The sequence below is a fragment of the Nyctereutes procyonoides genome, unplaced genomic scaffold (genome assembly GCF_905146905.1).
Source record: "Nyctereutes procyonoides isolate TBG_1078 unplaced genomic scaffold, NYPRO_anot_genome, whole genome shotgun sequence".
Lineage (NCBI taxonomy): Eukaryota > Metazoa > Chordata > Mammalia > Carnivora > Canidae > Nyctereutes > Nyctereutes procyonoides.
Window position 1 is genome coordinate 3523130 of NW_026575128.1, and position 21463 is coordinate 3544592.

Below are 21463 nucleotides of genomic sequence, written 5' to 3' on the forward strand. Positions count from 1 at the left end.
TCCTTAGTTGGTTATCAACACTGAAATAAATTACGATAGAAAAATGTTCAAACCAGTTGCCCAGAATCCAAGAGACTGTTTAGTCTTCAGATAGTGTGCTTTGACGGGGTTGGAAGTGAGCATAGTGGCCTCAAGGGCAGAAGTTAAGATGTATATACACCAGGTTTCCAAGCTACATGAAGAGAAATACCTATCAGATGGCAAAAGATGAAAAAACAAGGGTAAGACTTACTTTAAAATCTGCTAACTGTTGGTTGATGAGATCCACTTCGGTCCCCACGACCCACTGGAGGGCCTCCCCCTCCTCTGCTGCCGTGGTCATGTCATTGAGGGCTTTCAGCTTCCTGTAGAAATCCTCTACTCGGCCCAGAGTCAGTTCCAGCTGCTCCTGGCGAGCTCTGCTCCTCTCTGTCAGTTTACCACACTGCTTGTTCAGGGCTTCGAGCTCCCTCTTGAGACCTAACAAATCCAGAGTCCCCTCTTCCTCCAGCATCTGCCGACACTCTGCTTCAGAGGCCTCTATGTCTAACCTGAGGGCTTGGATTTTGTTGAGGAATAGCCGTGCGTCCTCGATTTGGGACTGGAGGCTATCGGTGTCTCTGCCGATGGCACCCATGCCATCAAGCTCATCGTCCAGGTCCGCCAGCTGAGAGAACATCTCTCGGACGCGGCAGTGAAACTGGCCAATCCCTTCCAGCTTGTTTTCCATCGTCATGCAACCACTGTTCACTCTTTGCTTCACTTCCAGGAACTCTTGCTGGGTGACCTCGGCTTGACGAAGAAGTTGGGAAGCATCAGATCCATCTGGGGCATCTTCCACCAGGCCCTGAGTGAAGTTCCTCAGATAGTCTACCTGGGGCTCCAGAGTTTGCAGCACTTCCTGCTGAGCTCTTAGCTTCTCCAAGTTCTTGTTGCTACAGGCTTGGGAGCCTAGAGCATCAAAGATCTCAAGTTGGTGTTTGGCCCCTTCGACTTTCTTTTCAATATTTTTAAAGCTTTCCTGGAACTCCTTGAGTCTCTGAGTCATTTCTTCGAGAGACCCTGTTTTGGCCTGTAGTTCTTCTGTAATGGAATCCATGTTCTGGTTGATCCCAGCCTTCTCATCCCGGATATCATCTTCATCTGTTTCAGAGGAATTGATCAGAATGTCAGCAGCACCGTTCAGTATTTCTAGCAGGGAGCGGCGCTTTTCCACCTCACTTAGCATAGCCTTTGATCTCAGGAGGCTGGACTCTAGCTGCACTGGATCCAGGGTGACCTGCAAGTCAGACATCTTGGCCTTACAATCTTCTATCCATGGCACGAGGTCTTGCACATGCCACTGATATTTCTGAGCTTTTTGCATACAGTCCTTGAGCCTGGATTGTCTGTCTGCAGTTTTTTTACTAAGCTCTTCCCAGTGGCTTTTGAGCTCAACCAACTGGTTTTGTAAAGTCTTTTTCTCTTCTCCAGGAGGTACAGAAAGAAGCAAAGATTCTCCTTCAGCCACAATCACCTCATAGGAACCACTGTGTTGATTAAGGCTCTTCTGAAACTCTTCATTCTCCTGTAGCTGAGACTGCAGCCGCTCTAATTTTGCAGAAATTGGGTAGTTTTTCGCTTGCTGGCTTTGTTTGTCATCCAACCAGGTTCTTAACTCATCAAACATTTGCTGGAACTGCTGGGTGCTGGCAAGAGCTGCCTGGAGTCTGTTCATGCGATCAGCTGAAATGAGAAAATCAAATTTAAACCAATCAAATCTGAACTGGGCATTAACATGTTTGCTGGGAGTATATGGTCTCATCTTAGGGGATGGAAACTAATGTCACCCGAGGGCCTTCCATAAAAGCAGCACAAAGCTAGTCTCCTTCATATACTAGATCTTACTTAATCCTTATACCAACCTTATAAGATAGTCTAAGTAACAAGTAAACTTTTACTTCTTAGTTGGTAAAAAGCCATGAAAGTTTCTAGAGGAAGGCAATAAATTGATGACAAAATTCTTCTTGTACGAGGCCATCATAAACATCTAATTCTATAATATGGTATATGTGTGTGTGGTATAAATGAGGGTGAGTGAAAGTATATGTGTAACTATAAATACATCTAAGAGCATGAACGTCTACCTGCTGACAAAATTAGGATGAGTGCTTTTATCTCTGGGATTAAGCTACATAAAGCTCCAAGTACTGTTAGCACTCAGTCAACATCTGATAACCACAGCGATTCTCACTGTAGCTGGACAAAGGGATAGGGTGACACTAGTCTGAGTCCAAAAGCTGCTTACAGGTCACACTAGATACTTGGGACTATCACGAAGCCCATATTCTGGCTTGCCGCTAACATCAGCAGTGTGTTCCTCACCCTAACTTACCTGCAAGGTCTTCTAAACCTTGGAGAGGTAGGGCAACTGTCTCCAAACGCTTCTTCAGCTCATCCTTGAGGTACTGCTCCCCAATGAGTACTGAGAGCTCATTGCAAAGTGTCTGTGCCTCCTGAATCTCATGATCCAACTGCTCCACATCAGATCGAATCTCACTGGTCTCCTCCAGTTGCTGCTTCACAGCCTCAGGTTGGGTGCTGATGGCTGACTGGCCACTTAGTCTCTGTCCAACTGCCTTGACCTTCTCTGATAAGTCCTGGAGCAATTCTTGGTACTGGGTGCTTTTGACAATAGCTTGGTCAATTTGGCTGGAACGGGAATTGAGTTTGTCAGTCAGCTCAATCCACTTCTGATTGATGCTCTGAAGTTCTTTCTGTACTTGGCTGGTGGATGGCGAAACATCTCCAGGGCCTGTTAGGATGCCCTGAGCTGCCTCATTCAGCTGCTCGTGCTGTTGCCTGCGGGCTTCAAATTCCTTCAGCATAAACTGTAATAGAAATGACATCAAGATGCTTAGAGAGAAAAGACAGATCTAAAAAGAATGTCAAAACAAAAACTGATTTTGGATCATGCCAAGTAGTGCCAACTCCTTTTGAAAATAAACCAGAAAACTCCAAGGACTGGGCTACTGGGAAAATAACAGTATCACTTTTAACAACCACTTAATAAAAATTTGTTCTGAAAGGGCCATTGATTGTGCCTATTCTATTTCTTTTCCTTATTTGTCCTACTCTGTTTCAATATCAGTTACTAAGGTTGGTCTTGTTTTCTGGATTGGCACTCATCAGCTTTGCCAGATAAAACCCAGGCCTCTGAACTGCAAGCCTGGAACCCTGGGTCCCAGAGCTAGCTATAATCCTGGCTGGGCTTGCCATTTCAACTCTCCATACTTCTGTCTTTCTTGGTTGCTTTCTTGGAGTTCCAACAGCACATACAATCTATATATTACAATACAGCACAATTAGACAATGTGCTTCTTTAAAGCATGTAGCATGTCTTTTTACACTTTTCTAGCCACTATTTCACTCAGCAAAGCAGTTAGAGTTACAGGCTCTGGAGTTGGACTGCTTGGATTCAAATCCTGACTCTATCACTCACAAACTGTATAAATAACCTTAGGTGAGTTTTTAAAGTTCTCCAAATCTCAGCTTCCTCATCTATAAAATGAGGATAGAAAGTACTTATCTTGGCTGTCTTAAGGATTAAGTAAGAAAATTTATGGAAAGTATTCATCACTCACACTGTACATAAGTAAGAAAGACATGACTTCAAGGAGTTACAGATGTATAAACGATAAACTAATACAGAATGTAAAAAAAAGGACGAATGATAAACACCGATGTGAACATGGCACTGTGAAAGCAAAAAGTAGGGATGATTAATTCTGTGGGAGGATGACAAAGTGGATGAGGCAAGTAAGGAAAGGCTTCACAGAGGACACAACAAAGGATATCTCCCAATAAGCAGACAGACTGAGGAGGGGCATTTCAGGCAGACGCCTAGGGATTAGCAAGGGCATGGAATGGTAGGAGCATGGTGTGTTCAAGGAAAGGATGCATTACCTGGTGCGAGCAGAAACCTGGGTATATGGGAGGAGAGTGGGGAATGAGGCTGGCAAGACACACTGGGATGAGGCTGTGGAAAGCCTTCGATCTGACACCAGCCAGGTACTTGGACTTTGTTCAATCAGCAGCCAAGAGCCAGCAAAGCATTTTCATGTATTCAGATGCATGAGTTACAGAGATAATTTGATAATTGTGTGGAGGATGCACTATACAAAGCAGCCCATTGGGAGGCTGTTGCAATGGTATAGCCCTAAGATCAAACCTACCTAAGGGAGGAGCATTTAGAATGGAGAAGAATTAAACAGTAGTTCTCAAAGTATGCTCCAGGGATCCTCAGGAGTCTCTAGGCCCTTTCAGAGGGTCCATGAGGTCAAACTATTTTCATAATAATACTAATTATTTGCCTTTTATAATTTTTCTCTCATGAACGTTCAGTGGAGTTTTCCAGAGGCTACATGACATCTAGTATTGCAATAGACTGAGTACAGAAGCAGATATGAAAACATATGAGAATATTCTATTAAGTCAGACATCAAAGAGGTTTGCAAACTCATAAAACAATACTACTCTTATTAAAGTTTCTGTTTTTGGGGGCGCCTGGGTGGCTTAGCGGTTGAGAGTTTGCCTTCAGCTCAGGTCGTGATCCTGGAGTTCCAGGATCAAGTCCCACATCGGGCTCCCCACAGGGAGTCTGCTTCTCCCTCTGCCTGTGTCTCTGCCTCTATGTGTCTCTCATAAATAAATTTTTTAAAATCTTTAAAAAAATAAGTTTATGTTTGGAAAATATTATTTTTAATAAAAAATAAATATGTAACTTATGTTAATGTTAGTTTTACCAAAGTGATTTTTAAATTAATTAATAAATATATATTTTTAAAACTCCTCATTGTTTTTCTGTTTTTGTTTTTAAGTAGGCTCCATACCCAATGTGGAGCCTGAACTCACAACCCTGGAATCAATACCCAAGCTGAGATCAAGAGTCAGACGCTCAACCAATTAAACCAAGCAACCCCTCAGTCTTAATACAGCAAATATGAATAGATATCAATAAACATAAGCTCTTTGGGGTCCTCAATAACTTTTTAAAAAAATATTTATTTGTTTACTTCAGAGAGAGAGAAACAGACAGACAGAGATGCAGAGGGAAAGGAAGAAAGAGAATCTCAAGCAGCTTTGTGCTAAGCACGGAGCCCAATGTGGGGCTTGATTTCACGACGCTGAGTTTAATATCTGAGCCAAAAATCATGAGTCGGACGCTTACCCAACTGAGCCACCCAGGTGCCCCTGGGATCCTCAATAATTTTTAAGAGCATGAATATGTTTTGAGACCAAAGAGTCTGAAAACCACTGGAATAGAAAAATATTTGTAAGTGAACCAAATAGGACTTGATAATTATATGCAGGGGCTAAAAGAAAGGGTTCCTTTAAAAACCACTCTTAGGTCTTAATTTAGGAAACCTGGTGGATGGTGAGAAGAAATGGAACAAGTCTGAAAGTATTTTGGAAGAGTTTGTAGAACAAGATACTACAGTGCTTACCAAAAAAAAAAAAAAAAAAAAAAAAAGAGGAGGAGGAAGAAGAAAAGGTTCTCAGCAGAAATTCATCAGAAATGACATAATTTGACCAACCTAGATTTCTATGACAGTAGGCACTTAGATCAATTTTTCTTTTTTTTTTAAACATTTCATTTTCTTTTTTTTTTTTTAAAGATTTTATTTATTTTTTCATGATAGTCACACAGAGAGAGACAGAGAGGCAGAGACACAGGCAGAGGGAGAAGCAGGCTCCATGCAGGGAACCCGACGTGGGATTCAATCCCGGGTCTCCAGGATCACGCCCCAGGCCAAAGGCAGGCGCCAAACCGCTGCGCCACCCAGGGATCCCTAGATCAATTTTTCTTAAAAAAAAAAAAAAAAAAAATTTCTTGAGGTTTGAGCAATAGAAAATCTTTAAGTGACATCAGCAGATATAAGACACTACATTAAGTTATATCACTACAATGGGGGATTAAAAGTAAAATACGATTCTACAAAGTAGTCAGAAATTCCCCATTCTCACAACCATTCATCTTACTACCTCTGTTAATGATATTAATATTATAGTTATCGGCTATTTACTATTTGACAGGCACTGTGATAAAACCCTTACAAACACCTTATTTATGCCGAGGAAACAGAACCCTAGAAGGTTAAGTGACTTGTCCAGGGTCATTTGAAATCTACTTGCTGACAGCAGCATTCAAATCCAGGTATGTGTGACTCCCAATTTCTTTGCTGAGAGCCGTAAGCTTTGTGGCTCACCTGGACCTGCTGCTTTTGTGCAGTCAGCATGTTGGGGTCAATAGAAAGGGGCCCCAGCACCCCCATCATCAGTTCCTTCTCCATCAGCCAGGGCCGGAGCTGGGATTCTGCAGCCTGGAAGCTGGCCAGATGACTTGCGGATTCCTCCAGCTGCCTTTGCCGGGCCATGGTCACTTCGGTGGCCCTTTCCCATCGGGAATCTGTGGAAGGGAAATGAGAGAATGTGTTCCTTTACTCTCACCAGCCACTGGCCTGATCCCTAAGTTATGTTCCTAGTACACCACAGGAAATGACCCCAGAATTAGTTAAAAAATTTTAAGTTAAAAATAATCTTTATTTAATTTTAACTAAAGTAGCACAGTTCTGTACTTGATTGTGGTGGTGGTGATAATGAAACTGCACAGAAATACACACACACATGCATGTCTAATAATATTTTATGACTGTTTTTAAACTCTTACTAAATTATAAAAACATCTTTCATGCCAATGTTTTTTTCAGGCCAATAAACATTCACCTATATCATTTATATTTAGGTCAGTATGAATGCAGAATAATTCATCTAATCCTTCCAGTGAATAGATTATTTCCTATTTTTCATTTTCATCCCCAATATTCTCCATAGCATCCCCACAGCAGATTGTCAGACTGACTTGCCCATAAAAGCCAAACTTCTGACACTTTTGAGCGGAATCTCTAGATTTTTTTCATTAATCAGACTCACTCTCTAACCCTATTCCTCTTGACTGCTTATGAAAATTAAAAATAAGTCATGCTTTATAGGCTATTTTGCTTTGAGGATAAGCAATTTAGTGAATTTGCAACATTCCTCTGATAACTTACTGAGTTCCTCTTGCATTTCCTTCCAGCTTTCTGCTTCTTGTGAGTTGGGATATGTCATCAGTAATCCAGCCAGGGCTTCCTTTACTTTTTGGATTTTTGGAGAATTCTGTTCCAATTCAGCCAGGAAGGCCTAGGAGAGAGAATATCAGGGCTGCCACGAGATTTCTGCACAGGAAACAAAGCTATGCGTGTAGAGGAAAGTACCGGAAGACTGGCCTGCAATTACAGGCTCCACTTCTGATTCTATTAGTGACTTGTTTCATGATCTTAAGACACAACATTTTTGCTTCAATTTTTACTTTAAAATGAAAATCTAAGTGGCAGGATCTAAATTTTTTCATGTACAACGTATCGGTAGAACCCAATAAGAAGGAATTACTAATCCCCATACACAATGATGACGATGATGGTGATGTCAAGAACATTTATGTAGCTGGAGAAGATGGCATGGTATGTCCAGTTAGAAGAGAAAAAATTTTGTTAAAAAAAAGTTTTTATACGATTTTCTATATGATCTTATTCCTCCTGCTATTCTTCCTCGTCTTACATGTCAACCTTAAGAATGAACTGTAATCACAGCTATACTGAAATCCCCCAAGAGTTGGAAAGAGGCTTTGATGTCAATGGTTTGACTTAAAACATCATATGGGAAACAAGATCCCACTCTCAGTGAGCTGATATTTCAGAGGAGGGATATTCTCTTTCTGTAAACAGATCTGTTTTTTTTTCCTTTTTTTAAGTTTTATTTATTTAAGTAATCTCTATGTCCAATGTGGGGCTCGAACTCATGACCCCAAGATCAAGAGTTGCATGCTCTTCCAGCTGAACCATCCAGGTGTGTGCCCGGTTTTATTTCTGAGTATTATATTTATAATAATTTCTCATTTCATAGGTAAGAAAATTCTCTAGGAGACTTTAAGCATAGTCTTCATTTGAAAGGGCTCCTCATGGCATGAGTGTGGCTGAGTCCTGGGCTTAGGCAGGAACACTGGTACAACAGCCCCTTCCTCTTAGTGTTTGGGATGCAGCTAATGTAAACACAGTACCTTGTTAGATTCAGCTTGGGCTCTCACTGTTTCTGGCTTGGTTGGAGATGAAGAGGCATCCATGGCTTTGAGGACTTCCTCTTTTGATTCCAGCCACTGCAACACTGAGCTTGCCTCCTTCTGAACTTCCTGCATTCTGCTGAGGACAGCCTGAAGGCTTTCCTGGCGTTCCCGAAGCACTCCCCCCAGTTTCTCATATTTCAAGTTTACATCTGACATGTCACACTGGATCTCCGTCAGATCTAGTATCATAGAAACAAAAATCAGATCGGGAATAGCTCTCCAAGCCTCCCCAAGGGTTCCTCGTGCTAAATTACTCATCAGGATTAAGTGTCTCTCCTACTCCTTCTAGTGAACTAGAGAGTCTGTTCCTGGTAAATCACATAAAAGTCCTTGTTTATATATATACAAAGCAAAAGAGCTTTCATTGATCTGGCTTTCGGATTTTGACATTAGCTACATAGATGTACAAATAAAATGCTAAATAAACTTGGGAATTGCAGGAGTGAAGGGAGTGAAGGATCTGGGGCATTCTTCTGCTCCCTCTTCTCCAAATAACAGAGAAACCACGGGGCTGGGAGGCTGAGGGTTAGAACAGACTGCCTCTAATGTGGCTTCTTTATGACTCAAAAGATTCACATGTATTTTCTGCAAGGTCTTTCCTTACTGGTCTTATCTAGCGGTCCAATTTATTTCCTAGTACTTTTATCTCCCTGGCTGCCAACCCGTTTAGCCTTTACCAAGCCAGCAAAGAAGCATCAACAGTGGCTTCTCCCCCAGATTTTTACCCTCATACCCATCCTGGCAGCAGTTCTTTCACACATACAGAAACATACACAGATGCCAACGTGAACACTATTCTAACACATCCAACAAAGAGGCACTGTGAGATGGCATTCTCACCTTTGCAGGTGTGGTATCCGTTTACACTGCCTATAGAGCTTCCTACAGAGGGCAGTATGGAACCTGAGCAGAAGGACAGGGAGACAAGCAGGGCAAGACAAACGTGTTAGGAATACATACAGGCACTGAATTTGTTCTCTGGCACTCACTTTAAGCTCAGGTATCAGGAGGTTAACACAGCACAGGACAACATACTCATGGAAAAAGACAAATCAATTTAGCTGCCAGGCAACCAAGCATCACTTGGGTGTTTTGGGTTCTTAGCAGTAGCGATTCTTAACCCTTTCTTTAGGAAAACTCTAATTTATTTCCTTCCTTGATCTCCAACTTGAATTCTTTGGATCCTGTCATAACTTTGTGAAGCAAGTATTGGTAAAATAATTAAGTCTTTAGAATGTCTGTGCTGTCTGCCACACTTTAGAATGAGGATTTACAATAAAGCCAAAAGGCTCAATGTTAACATCAATGTCCTTCAATATAATAAAAATGAACAGTAAATGTAATTGAGGACATAAAAAGCAGTATTCTTTTAATAAAGACATTAAGACGAGTCCTTCTTATATTACTTCAAAAGGAAGGTTCTCTGTCTATTCTTCTGTGACTTTCTGCTTTCCTTTCCTACCAGAAAACGGAAATACTGAGCACCAATATATCTGGCTCGTAAATATTCCCATAAATTCTGCTTTGGGCCTTTGGTTCTGTTTCTAATTACCATGATTTTACCTATATTCTCCTCAGGTTGATTCTTTGTATTTCAGGAGTGTCCCAAGTTAAATAAAAATCAGATCATGTAATTATAGAAATTATACAGAAATATGAAGAATATTCATGATATATGAATCTCAAGAAGAGATTAAACTCTCATGCACATTGATTTCATAGAAAAATGTTTTACATTAAGATTATATTAAAAGATAGTACTTGTGAAACTTTTAAATGTTAACATTTCCTTCCTTCCTTCCTTTCCTCCTTCCTTCCTGTTCTTTTTTTCCTTAAGTAGGCTCCACCCCCAGTGTGAAGCCCAACTCGAGGCCTGAACTCAGGACCCTGAGATCAAGACCTGAGCTAAGATCAAGAGTTGGATGCTTAACCGAACAAATCACCAGGCATCCCAACATTATTGTATTTTCAATGAAAAAATGGATCAAACAAAAAGATCATATTCCATTGTAGTAGGGTGATGACCAAAAAAGAAACTGGACTAGTAATTAGGAGAAGGTGGTCCTGGCTAAGACTGTCACTAACTCGGTATGTGAGCCTTAATCTGCAGACAGACCTCAGTTTCTTCTCCAGGATATAAAGATAATACTAGCTATCTTGTCAGCTCTCATGAGGTTACCTGAGAGAGGTAATGAGGTACTGTATACCGTAAGCACTTTATGAAACAAGAGCTACACGAATGTTAAGAACTGCAATATTCATGATTTTTCAGAGGTAGAAGATAACTTTGAGAGCACTCAGGCTAGTGACTTTCAAAGCACCTAAGGAGGTGCTTTAGGGACTCTATAAATGTTTGGTTTAAATTTAATCTTCAGAATATATTTGTAACTACTTAGAAATGGCAATAAAACATACATGTTCAGTTATGTTGAACACCACACCTAAACCATTCAATACAACCAATTTATGCTGCTTTGGGGATAGAATGAAGTAGCTCCCATACATCCATTGCTGACATTTAAAAGTGTCACTTTTTGAGTATGACTGATTGGAAAAGCCATAGCTCTTCGTTAGCACTTTATACATGTCCACTTGTACAAAGAAAAACATTTGCAGCATGTGGTTACTATATTAAAGAAAATGACAAAAAAGGCTAAGGTGCATCTGCTCAGAGCAGGCTCTCATTAGGGCAGAACCAGGTGGTAACAGAATTCTTAACATGCCAGGTCATGGTGATGTCAGATTACAGGCTGTTGTCCTCAATGCCAGTTTTAGGTGTTTTCTATGTTTAAGAAAGGAAGGTGATCCTTCATTAAAATTCTTGGTGTTTTAACTTTGAAACAAGAATTCCTTATTACATCACTTTCAAGCTCCCAGTTCAGTTTAAGCGAGGACTGTTCTGAGACTCTAAAGTGAACTTTTTTTTCCACCTTGAATCAAGTATATTTGTGTTTGAATTTAGGCTGCATCACTTACATGGTGGGTGCATCTTCAGCTACTGTGCTCCCCATCCCCACTGGTCCCCTCCCTTCACCTGTTCTACCCCATGACTCTTGAGGAGATTAATAAATGAGCAATTAAGGGGAAAGTGGTTAGAAAGTGGTTAAAGTTAATACTTGAGATTGTCTTTCCTGTGGGGCAAAATTTACTTGAATTGCTATGGACAAGTATCATTTGCATTACTATCAATTATCTACAAGTCAACTTTTATCATACAAAATTCTAGAATAGTTCAATAAACAAAAATTCAGTTAAAGGTACACACTCAGGACCAAATAATTTCCAAAAGCCTATCAGACAATGTCCAACACTTCACTGAAAGGACACCCAATACTTCCATGTTGTCCATTTCCAAGACTTTGACAATTCTTTCTGACACAGGTGGACTGTAAAGTGAACTTTTAAAGACATTTGTTATCCTTTACAACTACTTATCTGTGTGACCTGTATTTTCTGAATATGATGTAACCAAACAAAATGGAGAAATAAATCAGATTATAAAGCTGTCATCCAAAAATCCTTTGTCAAATCTTTATATTCCCTTAGATAGTCTCAATATCCTCACTGATTTTTATAATAGATAAAATGCTAAAATCCACTTATCAGGGAAATTTATGCTAACAAAGTATCATTTGTATCTGTTTTATGTAGTAGAGCTTTATTTGAGATTTTTTAAAAAAAGATTTTAGTGTTTTAAAATGTTTGAAAAACCACGGATCTACTCTAGAAGTCAAAAAACTATAGTGATCAAATCTGGCCCTCTGCCTATTTCTGTTTATAAAGTTTTATTTGAACACAGCCATATCCGTTCACTTGTATATCATCTATGACTGTTTTGTGTCACCACGGTAGAGATGTATAGTATGACAGAGACCATGTGGCTCACAAGCCTATAAAGTATTTAACACATGGCCCTTTAAAGAAAGAGCTTGCTGACTCCTGATGTAGTCATACACCAATAAGTCCCTGAACTTAAGAGGTTTTATGGATTCAGATGCAATGAAACGCCGGGACACCTGCACCCCGATGTTTCTAGCAGCCATGTCCACAATAGCCAAACTGTGGAAGGAGCCTCGGTGCCCATCGAAAGATGAATGGATAAAGAAGATGTGGTTTATGTATACAATGGAATATTACTCAGCCATTAGAAACGACAAATACCCACCATTTGCTTCAACGTGGATGGAACTGGAGGGTATTATGCTGAGTGAATTAAGTCAATCGGAGAAGGACAAACAGTGTATGTTCTCATTCATTTGGGGAATATGAATAATAGTGAAAGGGAATATAAGGGAAGGGAGAAGAAATGTGTGGGAAATATCAGAAAGGGAGACAGAACATAAAGACTTCTAACTCTGGGAAATGAACTAGGGGTGGTGGAAGGGGAGGAGGGCGGGGGGTGGGGGTGAATGGGTGACGGGCACTGAGGGGGACACTTGACGGGATGAGCACTGGGTGTTATTCTGTATGTTGGTAAATTGAACACCAATAAAAATTAATTTATTAAAAAAAAAGAGGTTTTATGTATTGCAATATAAGAAACACCAATTCCCTGAAATGTCATTTCTGGGTAATTCCAAGAGATCTTTAAGCTTTGACAGAAAAGTGACTGTTCTCAGGAGAAAAAAATAAACTTTTCTCTTATGATTTAAGTGATTGTAGGAGTGCACTAATACAGTCTGGCAATAAAACCTCTGAGATCCCAATTTAAAACCAGAAAGTGACTGTGAGCTCATATGGATTTTGTTTGGAAGACTTAATCTGCAGCCAGGGATTATTCACATATCTGGGCACAATCTTTGTATCTCCTTCCAAGAAGTGTGGTTGTCCTTGGTAGACCGACACCAACTCCTGAATACCTATTCTCTCTCAAGATATCATGCTTAAACTCTCAAGGGCTGACTCCAATTTAAAGATGATGTATAGCCATTCATGCAAATATTTAAAAGAAAGCAACAGAATCCTATTTTAATTCTTCTCTGTTCATTTAGGCCAATTAGTCCCTTTACTCTTTCCCATCACAGGAAGAGGTTCTGCAAAATGGAGCAATGTCATATAACAAATGGGAGACAGGTCAGTTTGAAGGGGAAGATGGCTTTGTGGACCATTGCCCTTTGTTCTCATACTCAATGCTGATTCTGACTTTTATTAATTAAGGGGTCATAACCAAAGACCAAAGGCCAAAGTGAAGAATGTTGTTTACTCACTACATTTTTAAAAGCCTGTACTCACCTGTCTTGGCTTGGGAATCAGGTGCTGTGATCTCCATGATGAGATTTTCTAAAGAAGTGCCTTTGCAATTGACTTCTTCCACCAAACTTCCCTTACTTGCCCAGTCATCTAGAAGACCCTGTTGACAGAACAGCTAAATGTTAACATCTAGGGGCATTCTCCTCATCAGTAAGGACACCTATTCTCCTTCCCTAAAGTTTTGATAAGCATTAAGTGATCATCCTCATATATTTAGTCACTTGAAGATCTTGGTTTAACCAGCCATGATACAGGAGAATGACATCCTAGAATATTCAGGATCATCTCATTTATTCATCAATTATTTATTGAGCATTACTATAGGCCAGACATCATGCCTAACACTGGGGATACAAAATAGGATTATGATACAGTTTCTAAAACCAAGAGCTCAGATTATCAACTGCATTATAATGTGATAAATGCTACTACAAAAATACAGACAGTAAACTCAGAGCACAGAGGAGACACATCTAACTCTGCCTTGAGGGTGAAAGCTTTTAGTAAAAACAAAAGGTAGTAAAAGGGAACAGCATGTGTGTAAAGAATAAAAAGGAAATGACAAATGGGCAGTAAAATGAGGAGCTAGATATTGAAATGTAGAAAAACACATAGAATCATAGGCTACACTTTGCATTTTCAAGGGAACTTTATATTGGGCTTGAAGCCAGAGCTCTAACTACCAAAGAAAACCATTAAGAAACAAAGGCACCCTGCTCTAACTAGGTCATGTTATCTCTAGCTGTGGATCCCCACCACAAAAGTAGATTTCTACTTCTTCCAAAGCAGGGACACCTTCTTAGCCTTGAGTCCCTTCCTCCACACTGAATTTCCCTGACAATCAACTTAGTTTGCTTTTGACTTTAAGCTGCCCAGCAGCAGAGAAAGACAGAACCATGACTATACAGCAAGTTCTTGCTGCCTAACTGCAAACTGAGCCTTGTCAATTCACAGCTGTCAATTCCTTTATCAATCACTCTAGATTCCAAAGAGCCATAGTTCCCAAATCATGCATCAACTCACAGGATATTTTAAATTTTTGAGGGAAATACAGTGACATCTATTGGACACCATGTGAACGACTACTATGAAAGTTTAGACCTAGCTACAAAGCATGTGTAGCATGTGAGGCTTTTTAGGTTTTTCTTTTTTTCCTTTCTTCTTTTTTTTGGCCCTTAGGTACCATGAAAAATTTATTGAAATAGTAAGGGCACTGTGAACTAAAAAATCAGGAAGTCTCTGCCTTAGGGGATTCCCCACACCAAATGTTCTGTGCACTCTCCCTGTGAAATCACCAAACTCTTCCCTGTCATCTGGTAAATCCTGCTTTACTAAGCAAATAAGGAGAATGCATGAGAACTAGTTGGAGGTAGATACAGCTTGATTTCAACAAAAGGAAGAGATGTGTTAAAGATGCAAGTAGAGGCTGAATGACTGAATCAAAGAAGAGATCCTGCAGGGGATGGGAGAAATACTGATCCTACTCTGGAAGGTACCTTCCAACTATCTGATTCTAACTTTTCCTTTTTTAGCTGTAGAGGTGGTGATCTTTCCTTAATCTCCTGATCATATATCTGGTCACTTGCTCACGGATAACTCTCTAATTCTCAAACACACAGTGAGAGTATAAACTTCTCAAGGACAGGACTATAATGACTATCTTTTTTCTAACCCCCCTTGGCATGAGAGGCATCCGAGAAATAGCTGAAACTTTATAGATGTTATTCCCAGGTTACTTTTTGATTTTGGTTTTGAAATAGGAGACATTTTGGTGGGATCCCTGGGTGGCGCAGCGGTTTGGCGCCTGCCTTTGGCCCAGGGCGCGATCCTGGAGACCCAGGATCGAATCCCACGTTGGGCTCCCGGTGCATGGAGCCTGCTTCTCCCTCTGCCTGTGTCTCTGCCTCTCTCTCTCTCTCTGTATGACTATCATAAGCAAATAAAATTAAAAAGAAAAAAAAGAGGAGACATTTTGGTGCTCAATACTTGGGTAGGGGTAGGTGGGAATCACATGAAGAAAATTGGAGGGATTTCTATTCTGATGCAGAAGGATAACTTGGACTTGTCCCACCAGTTGAAGCTCAGTCCACATAAGCTTCCAAACTGTTGTCTAACCTGGTTCCTGGAGCTCCTTTTCTTCACCTACCTTCAGGTGTTCAATCTGCTTTTCCAGCTCTTTAGTACTCATGAAAGTCTCTGTAGGTGGAAGATTCCCTTCAGTTTCCTTCAGCCATTTCTGGAAGGTCCTAACCAGCTTCCGAAATTCATCCAATTGCTCCTGACAAGATGATGCATCTTCCTCTCTGTCAATGAAGACATTCTGTTACTTGCCAGACCAAGCTTTGTAAGGAAGTCAACTTGAACTAAAACTATACTCATTTGGGGACTCTAGGCATCTTTTCCTTACAGGGCCTTTCCTTCCCATAACTTTTTTCACTGCAGCTTTGGCTAAACCACGACATACAAATGTAGGAGAGCAACAAACTAAGGAATCTGTTGCCCTTGTTTGGACATTTCTGGGGAGAGGAATCTTCAATCTTACTACAGGCTAAAGTGAAAGTGAGAGAAACTAAAAGGAGCCTGCTATTTAGGTGCAATGATACAATGGAAAGAATGTAGGCTTTGGATCCCAAATCCAGCTCTGTCACTTTTTAGGTAGCTGACTTTTTCAAGGCCTAATTCAAATGCTAATCCCCTTAGCAAGGAAGACATTGTAACAGAGGCTCACAGAAGTTAGGTCAAGCACACAAATGGGTAAAACAAGCCAAGGACAAAGGAGAATTCAATTTCAAAATTAAGTTTTGGAAGTGGCCACATCTATCAGACTTTAAGCTCTTTTAGGCAGAGAACCTGGTTCTTCCTCCAGCTAAACGGCCCCGCCCCGCAGCATAGAGGAAGAACAAGCCTTCCTGACCTCTGTCTCCCTTCTCTCCACAAAACAACCTGAGGCTGACAGTGTTGTCTTAAGCAACACTGCTTAAACAAGCTTACTTTCCATAAGGCAGTCACCTGCCAAATCAAGATTATATATATGGCTAAACCAAGAGAAGTCTTCTCAAGCTCCTAAACAAATCCACATGAGGTTTTTGAATGGAATCATGGCTTTTCAACAGCGGATAATATGAAATTAGCCACTCCTTTCAAATATTCCCATGTTAAGCTTGAAAGAAGAATCCAGACACTCTTCCAAAACAACAACTTAAATGTGGTCAAAGCAAGCAGAGAGAGAGCCAAAGCCAATATAACCATTAATTACACCTACATGGCAGCCCGGTGGCTCAGCGGTTTAACACCGCCTTCAGTCCAGTGCATGATCCTGGAAACCCAGGATTGAGTCCCACATCGGGCTCCCTGCATGGAGCTTGCTTCTCCCTCTGCCTGTGTCTCTGTGTGTCTCTCATGAATAAATAAATAAAATCTTAAAAATAAATTACGCCTGCAAGTCTCCTCCAATTTTTCTCTTTATTTCAAAATCCTGCCACAATCCTACTTGCTGCCCCAAATTTATTGTTTGGTCCAGGTGACCCAGGCTTTTGATTGCGCAGAGGGAAATAGCCCTATTAGCGAAAGGGAATTCATTATTTAGTATTAGAAAACCACTAAGCACCAAGTACACTGGACAGCTTTGCCTCAAAGAGGCATTTTCCAATCTCCTAAAATAGCAGACTTTTTGATGCCATCTTTTCTACTGAAGGAGGAAGAGAAAATCATTTAACAGCAAGAAAAAACTTAGCTCTCCAAATTGACCAACACATATGAAAACTCACCTTTCTTTAACTGTCTTCTGTAACTCTGTGAAGTCCTTTCTGAGGTTCTGTACCCTGTCCTGATGCTGGGATAGGTCCAGGGCAAAGCCACAGGAGCCCAGTTCAGTGACTAGATTCTCAAGAGTCTCGAGGTTCTCCTGTTGATCTTCCATTTCCGAATTGAGCTCCTGTCAAGCAAAATGGGAAATGTACTAAATCCTCTTATCATTGTAAACAAATATACTCAAAAAAAAAAAAAAAAGAGATCTACATTAAATCTGGGGCAAGTTCCCCCTAATCTGTGGAAAAAGGGAATAAGAAAAGTGGCATGCTTGCTGGGTCAACTGCTAGATCAAAGCAATAAATAGGGAGGATTTTTCCAATCCATCTGAGAGTGGCTAATTGAAAATAAGTCTTGTCTCCTTTAAACAAATGTTCAAAGACTTGGGAGGCAGCATGACAGAATGAAAAGAATGGAGGTTTCTGGAGTCAAAAAGACTCCAGAAAATCAATCATGGCTGTTACTTACTAGGTTTGCAATCTCAAGCTATTAAATTTCCCTAAGCTTCCATAGCTTATCTCTCCTGTAAAACATAGCAAACATACTCTCTTCACTATAATTTAACACTGTATTCAAGATAGTAGCCAATGCAATTAGGTAAGAGAAACAATCTGTGGCATACACAAAGTAGAAAAGAGGAGGTAAAGGCATATTTGCAGATTATATGAAAGTATACTTGTAAAACCCAAGAGAATCAATAATACAATTAATCAAACAATGAAGTAATCCAATAAGGTGGCAGGATATAAAACCAATATATAAAAATCAAGAATGAAAACTTCATTTATAATAGCAGCATAAAAGGTATAATTTTAAGAACCAACTAACAAGAAACATACAAAACCCTTATGAATAAAACATTAAGATATTTCTGACACAGAAGCAGACCTCAGTAAATGGAAAGACATCCATAAAGATATGTGTATGTATGTGTGCGTATATGCACACGTGAATAAATTCAATGTGATCCAAATAAAAATACCAATATTTTCCCCTATGGCTAATAAAGTTGACTTTAAAGTTCACACAGAAAAATTAATGTATGAAAAACCCTGGAAGACGCCTGGGTGGCTCAGTGGTTGAGCATCTGCCTTTGGCTCAGGGCGCGATCCTGGGATCTGGGACCGAGTCCCGTAATGGGCTCCTTGTGGGAGGCCTGCTTCTCTCTGTGTGTCTCTCATGAATAAATAAATAAAATCTTAAAAAAAAAAAAAAGAAAAGAAAAAGAAAGATGAAGGAAGGAAGGACGGAAGGAAGGAAGGTAGGCAGGCAGGCAGGCAGGCAGAGTGGCAGGGAGGGAGAAAGTGAAGACTAGCCCTCCTAGATAGTAAAACACACCATGAAGTCTCTAGAATAAAAAATAGTATGCTATGGTTCATGAACAGATAGAACAGCAAAGAATAGAAAATCCAGAAATAGATCTGAGTCCACACGGACATTGTAATCTGATAAAGAGGACTTCTCAAATCACTGGAGAAAAAGAGTTTTCAAAGAAATGATACTGGGAACAACTAGATAGACTTCAAAAAAGATAAACATGGATTCATATTGTACACTGTATCCCAGAATGAACTTAAAATGTTAAAAGATTCAAATGTAAAAGAAAGAATAAAAGAAAAAAACCAAGTTCTAGAAGCACGCATGGGTGAATTCAAGTATGGGTGTGGCAAAAGGCTTTCAAATCATGACCAAAAAGACATGTTCAATAAGAAGTAATAAAATCTACTGTGTAAAAATTTAAAAACCTTTTACATGGCCCAAAACACTATAAGCAAGGACAAAGGACAAACTGTAAAAAAAGATTTTCAACATAACTACATATAAAGAACTAATCTCCCTAATACAGAACTCTTGTAAGTTGAAAGAAGGGGGGAAAAAAACCAAAAAACAAAGTTCTGACAGAAAACAGTAAAAGGCTATGAACCAAGAGTTTACAATAAATGGCCCTTATGTGTATAAAAATATACTCAATTTCATCAGAGAAGAAATAAAAATTAAAGCCACACTGAAATATCATGTTTTATCAATCAGATTAACAGAAACTTGAATGCTAACAACACATTCTCCTGGTGAGGCTGTAGGGGAACAGGTACTTCCATGTGCACTGCTGGTGGGAATGCAAAATGGTGCAATTCTGACAGACTGGGATCTAGGTGAAAAGGATCCTGGTGTTTACTGTGCCATTCCTTCTACTTTTCTGTAAGTTTGAAATTATTCAAAGCAAAACCCAAAAAGGACAGCAAACCGAAGAGGACCATAAGACCCTACTTCAATATGGAAAAAGTTAGAGTCAGATAACCTCAATGCATCAATATAGGGATACAGAAATATTGAGATACTGTAGGTGGCAATGTGGGGGCACCTGCAGCCATTCTGGAGCCAAGATGGCCACTTTTTGGTCAAATTAAATATATGCATATACTATGACCTAGCAATCCTACTCCTGCATACATATCTAGATCTGTGGTTTGTAAGACTCTTCATCAGATATTTCTAACTCTGCGCCTACTGGGTATATGGTAGGAATACATCTCTCTGCTTCCTTGAAAACCAGGTGTGAAAGTTGCTTTAACTAACGAAATGAAAATGGATTTGATATGCCCTCTCCCTGCTGCAGCAGTAGTCATGAAGGTAGGGCAGAATGAAGCTCCCATTGACTTGAATCCCTGAGTGATCATGATGACTTAAGTAGTCCAGCTGATCCGGGTTGAACATGCAGAATGAGTGAAAAATAAATCTAAGCTGTGTTTTCAAAAAAATGGACAAACTGGGATGTCTGGGTGGCCAGTGGTTGAGCATCTGCCTTTGGCTCAGGCGTGATCCCAGAGCCAGGGTCTGGGGATGGAGTCCCACATTGAGTTCCCTGTAAGAGCTTGCTTTTCCAGGGATGTCCACTCTCACCACTGCTATTCAACATAGTATTGGAAGTCCTAGCCTCAGCAATCAGACAACAAAAAGACATTAAAGGCATTCAAATTGGCAAAGAAGAAGTCAAACTCTCCCTCTTCGCCGATGACATGATACTCTACATAGAAAACCCAAAAGCCTCCACCCCAAGATTGCTAGAACTCATACAGCAATTTGGTAGCGTGGCAGGATACAAAATCAATGCCCAGAAATCAATGGCATTCCTATACACTAACAATGAGACTGAAGAAAGAGAAATTAAGGAGTCAATCCCATTTACAATTGCACCCAAAAGCATAAGATACCTAGGAATAAACCTAACCAAAGAGGTAAAGGATCTATACCCTAAAAACTATAGAACACTTCTGAAAGAAATTGAGGAAGACACAAAGAGATGGAAAAATATTCCATGCTCATGGATTGGCAGAATTAATATTGTGAAAATGTCAATGCTACCCAGGGCAATTTACACGTTCAATGCAATCCCTATCAAAATACCATGGACTTTTTTCAGAGACTTAGAACAAATTATTTTAAGATTTGTGTGGAATCAGAAAAGACCCCGAATAGCCAGGGGAATTTTAAAAAAGAAAACCATAGCTGGGGGCATCACAATGCCAGATTTCAGGTTGTACTACAAAGCTGTGGTCATCAAGACAGTGTGGTACTGGCACAAAAACAGACACATAGACCAATGGAACAGAATAGAGAATCCAGAAATGGACCCTGAACTTTATGGTCAACTAATATTTGACAAAGGAGGAAAGACGATCCACTGGAAGAAAGTCTCTTCAATAAATGGTGCTGGGAAAATTGGTCATCCACATGCAGAAGAATGAAACTAGACCACTCTCTTGCACCATACACAAAGATAAACTCAAAATGGATGAAAGATTTAAATGTGAGACAAGACTCCATCAAAATCCTAGAGGAGAACACAGGCAACACCCTTTTTGAACTTGGCCACAGTAACTTCTTGCAAGATACATCCACGAAAACAAAAGAAACAAAAGCAAAAATGAACTATTGGGACTTCATCAAGATAAGAAGCTTTTGCACAGCAAAGGATACAGTCAACAAAACTCAAAGACAACCTACAGAATGGGAGAAGATATTTGCAAATAACATATCAGATAAAGGGCTAGTTTCCAAAATCTATAAAGAACTTCTTAAACTCAACACCAAAGAAACAAACAATCCAATCATGAAATGGGCAAAAGACATGAAGAGAAATCTCACAGAGGAAGACATAGACATGGCCAACATGCACATGAGAAAATGCTCTGCATCACTTGCCATCAGGGAAATACAAATCAAAAC

At 40.0% G+C, this 21463-nt stretch overlaps 1 protein-coding gene across 9 annotated transcripts in view; it reads right to left on the reverse strand.

Moving 5' to 3' along the window:
* Positions 1–21463, reverse strand: part of MACF1 (microtubule actin crosslinking factor 1) — a 341743-nt gene that overhangs the window by 82504 nt on the left and 237776 nt on the right. For 8 of the 9 annotated variants that reach the window (XM_055342058.1, XM_055342057.1, XM_055342064.1 and 5 more), the window contains 9 exons: positions 17197–17363; positions 15576–15732; positions 13412–13529; positions 9020–9082; positions 8117–8358; positions 7071–7200; positions 6228–6427; positions 2354–2849; positions 233–1704 (listed from right to left, as the gene is read on the reverse strand). In XM_055342058.1, the coding sequence (XP_055198033.1) occupies positions 233–1704; positions 2354–2849; positions 6228–6427; positions 7071–7200; positions 8117–8358; positions 9020–9082; positions 13412–13529; positions 15576–15732; positions 17197–17363 (3045 nt within the window). The remainder of the gene's footprint in view (positions 1–232; positions 1705–2353; positions 2850–6227; positions 6428–7070; positions 7201–8116; positions 8359–9019; positions 9083–13411; positions 13530–15575; positions 15733–17196; positions 17364–21463) is intronic. The other variant, XM_055342059.1, reaches the window with a different exon arrangement.